The sequence below is a fragment of the Phaseolus vulgaris genome, chromosome 8, assembly GCF_000499845.2.
Source record: "Phaseolus vulgaris cultivar G19833 chromosome 8, P. vulgaris v2.0, whole genome shotgun sequence".
NCBI lineage: Eukaryota > Viridiplantae > Streptophyta > Magnoliopsida > Fabales > Fabaceae > Phaseolus > Phaseolus vulgaris.
Genome location: NC_023752.2, coordinates 59,803,253 through 59,813,889, shown reverse-complemented (window position 1 = coordinate 59,813,889; position 10,637 = coordinate 59,803,253). Strand labels below are relative to the sequence as shown.

General features: G+C 32.0%; 1 protein-coding gene and 1 long non-coding RNA gene across 2 annotated transcripts; one reads left to right on the top strand and one right to left on the bottom strand.

Moving 5' to 3' along the window:
* Nucleotides 1-5,600: 5,600 nt before the first annotated feature.
* On the top strand, nucleotides 5,601-7,886 carry LOC137825529 (CBL-interacting serine/threonine-protein kinase 10-like). Its single transcript, XM_068631218.1, has 2 exons — nucleotides 5,601-5,766; nucleotides 6,062-7,886. Exon 2 carries the CDS (start codon nucleotides 6,432-6,434, stop codon nucleotides 7,761-7,763), a length of 1,332 nt encoding a protein of 443 aa, XP_068487319.1. The 5' UTR covers nucleotides 5,601-5,766; nucleotides 6,062-6,431; the 3' UTR covers nucleotides 7,764-7,886.
* A 959-nt stretch (nucleotides 7,887-8,845) lies between these two features.
* LOC137825530 (uncharacterized) lies at nucleotides 8,846-9,964 on the bottom strand. The gene is made up of 2 exons (XR_011083309.1): nucleotides 9,589-9,964; nucleotides 8,846-9,445 (listed from the first exon to the last, which is right to left on the bottom strand). It is a non-coding gene; the product is annotated as an uncharacterized lncRNA (long non-coding RNA).
* Nucleotides 9,965-10,637: the final 673 nt, after the last annotated feature.

Genomic DNA, 10,637 nt, shown 5'->3' with positions numbered 1-10,637 from the left:
ACCTCCGATTGACGGAGTCTTGGCAGGTCCCCACACATCTGAATGCACATAATCCAGAATACCCTTGGTATTGTGAATTGCAGTGCCAAACTTCACTCTTCGTTGCTTTCCCAGAACACAATGCTCACAAAATTCAAGTTTGCAAGCCTTCGTACCTTTCAACAATCCTTGCTTGGTAAGAATTTGCAAGGATTTCTCTCCAGCATGTCCTAACCTCATATGCCACAACTTCGTTGCCTCAACATCCTTCTTAGAGCTAGAAGTTGCTGCCGCTACTGTCCCCACCACTGTACTACCTTGATAGTAATACAAATTGTTCTTCATCACGCCTTTCAACATCACCAGTGCTCCTGAAGTTGCTTTAAGAATTCCATCTCGCATCGTCACAACTAGGCCTTTAGATTCTAAAGCCCCCAATGAGATGAGATTCTTCTTCAACTTTGGCACGTACCGTACATCCCGCAAAATTCTGGTGGATCCATCATGATTCCGCAGCTTGATTGAACCTATCCCAGCTGTCTTACATGGATTATCATTACCCATGTAAACAACCCCGCCATCGAGTTCTTGAAAATCAAAGAACCATTCCCGAATGGGACACATATGATAAGTACAACCTGAATCCAATATCCACTCATCTGGATACGATGATGCTGAAAGCGAGACAATTAAAGAGATATCTGATTCCACGTCACTTTTGCATTCTGCAACATTTGCATCTTGTGGAGTCTTCCCTTTCTTCTGCAGTTTTGGACAGTCTTTCTTCCAGTGTCCTTTCTCATGACAGAAAGCACACTCATCTTTGGCAACGACTCGACCTTTAGACTTAGACATCCCTCTTCTCTCCTTTGTTTGGCTTTGCTGACGACCTCTTGCCACCAATGCTTCTTCTGATGTCGTTGATTTGGTTCTCATCTTATCTTGCTTTCTTAATTCATGACTATATAAAGCAGAACAAACAGCATCTAACGACACATTCTCCTTCCCGTGAAGGAGCGTAGTCTCCAAATTTTCAAATTCATCAGGAAGAGATGATAACAACATCAAAGCTAAATCCTCATCCTCAAACTTCACATCTAAATTCAACAGGTCTGCTACTAATTGATTAAACATAGTGATGTGTGCATTCATAGTAGTACCTTGTTGGTAGTCAAATCGGAACAATCTTTTCTTCATCAGGAGCTTGTTCTGACCACTCTTCTTCAGAAACTTGTCCTCCAATGCCTTCCACAGTTTGTGTGCAGAAGTCTCGTTTTTTACAGCGTACTTCTGCTCTCTGGACAGGCAGGATCGAATAGTTCCGCATGCCAACCGGTTGATGATGCTCCAATCTTTCTCCTCTACCTCTTTTGGTTTCTCTCCTTCAATAGCAATATCAAGACCCTGCTGAAAAAGAGAGTCCAAGACCTCTCCTTGCCACATGCCAAAATGTCCAGTGCCATCAAATATTTCCACCGCCAATTTCAAGGTGGACACCGGGAACCTCGACCATGATGAAGAGGAGCCCGACACTCTGGATACATCCTTGGCTTCTTCTTCTTGATTTGCCATTACAAACTCAAAATATAATATTCAATATTACAAATAATTTCAAACAACCCAAGGCGAACCTTCGGCTCTGATACCACTTGTTGGGAAAAACGGGTAATTTTCCCACTAAAACAAAACCCTAACAGAGCTACCCGACAAATAATATTGAATAAATAAAGCGGAATAATAAAAGAGATAAAGAGGAAAAAACACACCCGAAAATTGTTAACGGAGTTCGGCCTGTTTAGCCTAATCTCCGAGCACAGCAAAAACAACTCCCTTTTATTACTATGAGAGAAGATATTACAAATTGGGATATATAACAGTGAAGGAGAAGAGTTTAATTTATAACCCTCAAACCTCCTTCCCAAACAATGAACCCACCGATGTGGGACTTGGGATTAAGCCAAAATCAACAGTTGTGCCAATTGTTTAGTTCCCTACTTAAATCAATGATCTTCGCATATGAACCAGGCTTATAAAAATATATAAAACCATGCATTTTTATTTTTCATTCCTGATCAGGAGAAACATATCAGTTTCAATTTGAATGTTTGATCCGAACTATGATTTCCAGTTAGAAAATTAGTTTTGGTTGTGGTAAAAATTAATTATTGCCTTATCTAATCTTCTTGGTAGTAGTCTTCTCTACAATGATGAATAAAATCACATTTGTCATTGCTAACTGTAAATTTGCAATAGCACTATATGCTATGTTCATAGGGTTTTTTTTTTTCCAATTGTGTATGTACAATTGTCTTTTTTAAAAATTGTCTTCAACTTTAAAATCGATTTATGCACTTCTCAGTGTGAATAATAGTGTCTTCTGGAACTATGATTATACACAGCAAACTATTACAATAGGTGAGGTTTTAAGAAAGAGAAGTGGTCACCAATAAACATGCTTAAATATCAAGTTTTTTCCAATCACAACTTTTCTAGACATGCACTTTCACACCCTATATTCAGTAACAACAATATCATACTAGTTGCAATACTAAGATTTTTCTACAATACTAGCATGACAATAATAATAGTGAAAAACAATCAAAAATCAAACTCTAATATCATTATTGGATATGTGGATAACAACACAAGAACTCAACTAAAATAAAATCCAAAAAAAAACAATAGTATAATTTTACTAATAGATACTCTTTTCTCTAACTCCAAAAAAAAAAACAATAATACCCGGCTATTGAAAATAGGAAAAACAACTAAATGAAAAAATAATTCCCTCTCTTAATTTTTCTATCCAACACTAAAGCAATATAAAAGAAAAGAAAATGATTTAGTGCATCCTAAGAAAACAATGTGTTCCTTTTATCTATGCTTTAGGATAAGATGGAAACGGTAGTTTGATGGGCTAAGACCATGTTAAAAAGGGAGATCAAAGGTGAGGGATAACAAAGAAATAGGTAAAGTATAAATAAAAAAATTATCAACCAAAAGACTATACACAAAAAAAAAAAAAATCATTAAATATAAACTAATTAATTTTAGACACAAAAAATAATTAGTCACTATATTAACTAAATTATATATTATTTTAAAAATTAAAATAATTTTTATTATTAATAAAATTTGAAATTAATTTTTAAATTTGTATCTAATTAGCTTACCAAAGTTTTAGCTGCCTATTAATTTAGATTTTAAAATTGATAGTTAAAACATTGGTAGCTAATTAGATATCAATTTAAAAACTAGTTTTTAAAATTAGAAACTAATCTAGATATAAATATTTTTTTAGTCTATAAGATAATATCTAATTTAGTCAATATAGTAACTAATTATTTTTTATCTTGCTGATAAAAAAATTAATTATTTTTTTTATCTCTAAAATTGATTTATATTTAATAATTTTCTTCTTGTGATTTTTCTGGTGAATTTTTGCATTTGTTATGTGAATAGTTATGGATAATTTAAATGTTTTGATGAAATGTTGTATTCAATATAGCCTTGATCAGATACATAGGTGGGTTGTATGAAGTTGAAAGCTTTAGGGAAGGAGTGATGACACAATTTGTCATTCAATCTGGTCTTAAATTATAAGGGAATTCTGCATCTTTATGCTTTTGAAACCTGTAGTAGTTATATGCATTTAAGGAGTTTTTCCAAGAGGATAAGGCTGCAATTATAGGACCTATGTTGCACTTAAATTAGCTTAATTTGTATACAATAGAAGAAAAATGAATTTGAGAAGTGTGAAAGGAGTAGAACTTAGTATTTGTTTTAACAAGTAAACTCAATTTTTTTAACTATATTTAGTTAAATAAAATGTGTCAAATTTGAGTGATTATTAATATGATAAATAATATAATGGTTTTAATAATTTTCTTGTTGATAATAATTTATAATAATACTAATACTAATAATTTTATTTTATATTAATGTATATCAAAATTAAAATATTAATTTAATATTTTGATATAATAATAATGATAATAATAATAATAATTACGATAATAGTGATATTAAAAATGATTATGATAATAAATATAATAATATAATAATTTATGGTAAAATAGTAATACTAATAATTTTATTTTATATTAGTATATATAAAAATGAAAATATAAATTTAATGATTTGCTGTAATAATAATAAAGGTAATAATAAAAATAAAATAATAATTTTATTCTATATTAATATATATCAAAATTGAAATAGTAATTAAAAAACTTAATTAATATTATTATTAACATTAATATTATTAATAAAATTATTAATAACATTATTAATTTTATAATGAATATCATTTATTATTATTAACATAATTAATTGTTATTAATATTAATAATATCACTGTAAGAATGTTAAAAATCGTGATGAAAATTTTTTTTGATGTGTAAAAATAACATTACTTTCAATTAATAGATAAGTAATGTTTTTACATAATTCATTAAATTATTTATTATCTCAGTCACTAATCTAATTTTACAATTCATATCTTCTTTAAACTATTCAGTGCATCCGGAAAAAATTGATTAAAGTTGACTTTAATTGTAACTAAACACATGAGATAAATGAATTTATTAAGAATGACAATAAAGAAACATTTTTATATAGAATTTAGGAGGAGAAAAAGTTATTCATTCCCGCAAAAAAAAAAAAAAGTTGATTCTACAACAAGAAATTTCCATAAAATATTTTTACATATTTTTTAAAAAAAATAGAAAGAAAAATAATTTTTATACAAATTTTTCACTAAGTTTTATGAAGTCTAATAAAATATTTATAAAAAAAAGTCGTACTAAATATTTTAAATCCTAATAATATTTTATTTATATTTACTTATTTAAATTTACGTGAGATTATAAACTGACATCTTATGTTTCTTAATTAAATCCAGATTAAATAAGAATTGAAATTTTAATTCGATTATCGTAAACTTATTTATAACCTTTTAATTTTGAATTTGTACTGATAAGAACAATGTAATTTTAAGTACCGTACATCTTTTTGCATATATGAAGTGTAATATAATTGCACAGATAAATATGAAACATTGTTTGTGTCTTATCTTTTAGTAAAAACTCTATTTAAGTTACCAAAAAAGTTATGATAAAGATTTTAATTTTTAATATATATATATATATAAATAAATAAAAAGAAGGGATAAAACTCAAATTTCTTATCTCTATTTACAAGGAAACCTGGTAAGTAGGGAATCTTTTAGTAGATGATACTAAATTGAAAATATTGAAACTTGTAGAAGAAAATTAAAAAATTATTGTGATAATAAACATTAAACTGAATAAAAATATAGATTTAGGAAAAGATCATTTGATTCTGACAAATTAGTCTGAATTTGGTAACTTATATGATGGCGTGTATCGGTTATTCGGTCCAAATCAATCGTCTACCTAAGTAACACGAGATCATCATGACTGCCAACGTGTCTGTCACCTTCCACGTGGCAAAACATCATAAATGCTGCTTAGATACACTACCATGAGGTGGAAACTTCCAAAGTCATTTCTTTTCCTCACGCTTGAATGTGCTTACACGTGTTTGGCTACATTTTCTCTGTTTTCTTAGTGATGATTCAAATAGCCAAAATAGCACACCATGACATCAACCATTCCAAAACATCACAGCAATATCAGTTTATATATGAATAACAAGTAACAGTATTTACTACTAAATTAATTGTTTCTCTACAACCACTCTGTTATATCTCTACTGCATCAATCTCTCTTTTGGTTCTACTCCTGTTCAATCTCAATTCTCAAGGTTAGAGCTTATTTTCATTTTTTTATTTTGTACTTTTTGTTGGTGTTACTTTATGATTTTGATTGTGCTATTACATATTTCAGCACATAAACTTGTCTAGCTAAAGATCACTGAATTATGTGTTTACTTTGAGGCTGAAAACATACATCATTTTCTAAGATTTATGTGTGTTGAATATGAAATCATTTTACATTGAACTGTACTACTTGCAATATATTTAGCATTTTTTTTGTTATTTATATATTATCATAACAAACATGTATTGAACTGAGTTTGATGCTTCTATGCTTTTCAGACTGGCTACATTCTCAGGACAATCATACCATAAATTTTCAGTACACTTCTGAAGTTAGCTCACCTATCTGTGACACACATCTATGTATATATTCTTCAGCTGTGCATGACATAGACACAGAGAGGGATGCAGGAAAATGTGCTCTGTCTTGGAAATCCATAAGGTTATGTTCTTGTTGTTACTGCCCAGCTTAATTGGTTACAGTGGAGCAAAAATCTGTGGCTCATTCTTTTATTATTCCTTGATGTGTAATTGGAATGTGCCTGTTGTGTTAGTACATCACCTTCGTGAAGACGGTTGAATAGTCAGTATTGATACAGGTATTTTAATTGGCTGAGGGAGTGAAATTTTATTTTGCCCAACTTCAATTATGGAGAACAAATCAAGAATCTTGATGCAAAAATATGAACTAGGAAGGTTACTAGGCAAAGGAACGTTTGGAAAAGTCTACTATGGCCGTAGTACAGTAACTAACCAAAGTGTGGCCATTAAAGTGATTGACAAGAATAAAGTTATAAGAACTGGGCAGGCTGATCTCATTAAAAGGGAAATATCTATTATGAGACTGGTCAAGCACCCAAATGTTATTGAGCTTTTTGAGGTCATGGCCACGAAGAGTAAGATTTACTTTGTTATGGAATATGCTAAGGGAGGAGAACTGTTTAAGAAGGTGGCCAAAGGAAAGCTCAAAGAAGATGTTGCACACAAGTATTTTCGGCAGCTAGTGAATGCAGTGGATTTTTGTCACAGTAGAGGTGTGTGCCATAGAGATATAAAGCCAGAGAACATTTTGTTGGATGAAAATGATAATTTGAAGATCTCTGATTTCGGGTTAAGTGCCCTGGCTGAATCCAAACACCAAGACGGCTTGTTGCACACAGCTTGTGGAACACCTGCCTATGTTGCTCCTGAGGTCATCAAAAGGAAAGGTTACGATGGTGCCAAAGCTGACATTTGGTCATGTGGGGTAGTTTTGTTTGTCTTACTAGCAGGTTACTTTCCTTTTCAAGATCCTAATTTGATGGTGATGTATAGGAAGATAAGCAAGGCAGAGTTTACATGCCCTAGATGGTTTCCAGCAGGAGTTCGGAGGCTATTGAGCAAGATGTTGGATCCAAATCCAAACACTAGGATTTCCATGGATAAGATTAAGCAATGTTCTTGGTTTATGAAGTGGCCAAATGGTAGACAGACAACACAAGAAGGGGAAAACAGGAGTGTCTCTCCTTCAATTACAAATCATTCTGAACAATGTGGTGATGGAAGTAATGGTTTAGCAGCAGAAGCAAGGAAAGAGTCAGCTGTGCCAGTAAGTATAAATGCCTTCGACATAATCTCCCTTTCACCTGGGTTTAATCTTTGTGGATTCTTTGAAGACAGCTTTCAGAAAAGGGAAGCAAGATTTACTTCAAGACAACCAGCATCTGTCATCATCTTCAGGCTGGAAGAAATGGCCAATGGGCTGAAGATGAAAATAAAGAAAAGGGCTGCCGGTTTGTTGAAAATGGAGGGCCTTCATGAAGGTAGGAAGGGGATCTTATCCATTGATGCAGAGATCTTCGAGATTACTCCACTTCTGCACTTGGTGGAGGTGAAGAAATCAAATGGAGATACGCTGGAATATGAGAAAATACTAAAAGAAGCCATAAGGCCTGCTCTTAAAGATATTGTTTGGGTATGGCAAGGTGACCAACAACAGTAATCACAACAGTTGGAGCAACCTCAGCAACAACAATCTCAGTCCCAAATACAAATTTTTCTTAGTTTTCAATATCTCAAACCTTATTATTTGTGCATCAATAATATGAAATGCCATTTTAAATTATGCTGTATCTGTATATTTTTCTTCTGTTTTACAATGCCATGACCTTATTGTAATACATAGTCTCAAATTCAGGTGGCAGATGTTTAGTTTTGAATATATATGCATGTTTACTGGTTAAAAACAGGTTTGTAGTGGTAGTGGCTCCAAATGTTTTAAGGACATGAGTGAATAATGAGAGTCATACATACTGTCCTGAGAGAAATCAATAAATTGTGTAGTTTCTTTATCTATTCTTTTTATACAAAGACCTGCTTCTGATACAGGCAAAGGCAATTTTGTCACTAATCATACATGATCAATATCAAGAAACTAATCCAAAAGTATACCCCATTAATTTTCTATGTCTAGAACTGATTTTCACAATCAATTGATTTCAATAATGTTGGGATAAATTAATCTTTATCACAGACTATAAATTATTATTCTTTATAAAAACCAGACAGATTTCTAACTTTCAGAAATGAGGTTATATATTGTGTACAACCAGGAATCTAGATTATATTCTTCCAAAACCAATTCTAATAAACAGAATACTCCGCACAGCAAAAGTTTCCTTGTAGCATTTAAAATCAGTTCCAAATTATTGATGCCAGAATTTTAGAGGCTAAGATATTTTCCTTAGAGTAGGTGAAGCATGTTGCATTATCAACTGGTCATTGGTGGGTTATCCTTGTAGAACCCCGTTCTAGTCTTGTAAGAGTAGATCACTTTAGTCTTCTACTCTATAAAATTCTCATTTCAGTCACTAATTTATTAAAAAAAATCATAAGATAAAGAAGACCAGTTTCTAAGGGAAGAAAACCGTATTTAATTTACAACATTTTCGTGAACTGAGATATACTTTCATCCCAAAACCTCAAACTAATCTGTAAAATACTCTTTTGTTGAAATATTTGTTCTCCTACGGTTTATACATTCACAAACGATTAATCTCTAAAACACATGCGTTGGAGAAATGGTGAGTAAGAAACATGGTTATTTGCGAATCAACCGCACCATATTGGTATTCCATTTACAGCTACACACATAAAAGCAACAAGCAATCACTGGCATATAAGTCTAAATCACATGTTAAGGAACTGGACAGTAGTGTATTGCAGCTAAGTTATGATTATTATCACCATTAAAAGCAACTATATACCATGGGAACCGTTCATTCAGGCTTTGGGAAAGAGGAAGACACTAAGTGCCTCCAAAGATAGCGACCACTAGCCATGTCAAGGAAGGTCCAGAACCCAGATTGCAATGCATCACGAACCAGTAGACTCACCAATTCACGATATGAAAAGACAACATTTTTGTAAAATCTAAAGCATAAACAGAAAGAGGTGGAAAAGGGTCCTCTTTGTACCTTGAATGTTCATTCTTTAAGGTTAGGTGTGTTGTTCATTGTTTTCTTTGTTTGCGTCCAAGTCGGTGTCAGTGGTGTGAGGTTGAGATCTGAGGTTTCTGAGGAACAAGAAACCGGCAAGAGTTGCCGACAAGAATACAAACGTTTGCGTGTGTACATCAGAGGAATCGGGGTATGACTGTGTCGTGGTGTGCGATGCAAGGTGTTGCTGATTTAAGAAGACACTAAATACGTTAAAAGTGGGAATGGACTCGGACAGTAGAAAAGTAAATAAATAAAAGACATTGTTGTTGGCTTAGTCTCCATCAACTTTTGTCCTATCATCAAGTTCATTGAGTTTGTTTTATGAACCTTGCTTAGCACCACATCTTTTCTCTAGTGAACCTTGCTTAGCATCGCTCATCCAACCAATTCCCAACTAAGAACATATTAATTCACATCAAGAATCATCCACGTTAATCAAAGACCATTTAGTCAACTCAAATAATGCCTTAAACAAACTTCACATATCTTAATTGAACCAACCACTTTCCTCCATTTGTTAGAGCCTTGACTGAAAGCAATTTCATTTCGTAAGCATTCTAAGAAAACAATCAAAGGTGCAAGGTTTATTTCTCCTAATCTTTCTTGAGTCTTTTAAACATTGAGTAGTGAGATCCAATTCTTCGAGAACCTAAGGAGGTTCATATCACATGTACTCAAATTATATAGTAAACCACAACACAGCCTTTTGTATAGCATGGATAACTAGCTTATTGTCCATCCAACAAATGTAAACACTTAACTACTAGTAGATATTTCTTTATCTAGATTGTCTCCAAATTTTGAATTGATATAATCTCTAAAAATAAATGTTGATCTTTAAAATATAATACAACACTTAAGATTCCAAAATACTTCTGAATTATACAATTTTTAAAAAAAATTAAATAGATTCTAGATTTCAGAATTCAAAAATTATTTCCAAATTCAAAAATACTTTGAGGAATCTTTAATTTGACATGTATATTTTTTTTTAAGAAACATATTCTAGAATATAAAATCTTAAGGATATTTCCAATCTTCCAGATTTTATAATCTGGAGTTTTTCTAATCACCAATTTCAAAATAAAAAACATCAATATAATATAATATATTTTTAATATTTTAAGAATTTTTGGATGACACAAAAAGTTAGAGTTGGTAATGCAGGCTAACCCACAGTGTATACGTCTGTTTCATATTTAGCCTGTAAAATGAAAGTCGGATTGGCCCATCTTGCGCACAGCGTGAGCTCGTTTCACTGGTCCGCCTCGCTAAGAGGTAACCCGGGCATGCGTGTCAATCTACATAAGAAAAATATTATTTAAAAAAAATTAAAATTTCATTAATTTTCAAAAAAAATTATTTTTTCTGCTGAA

Bases quoted from the DNA above. Each gene is read 5' to 3' on its own strand.
- LOC137825529 (XM_068631218.1), top strand. From the start codon at position 6,432: ATGGAGAACAAATCAAGAATCTTGATGCAAAAATATGAACTAGGAAGG.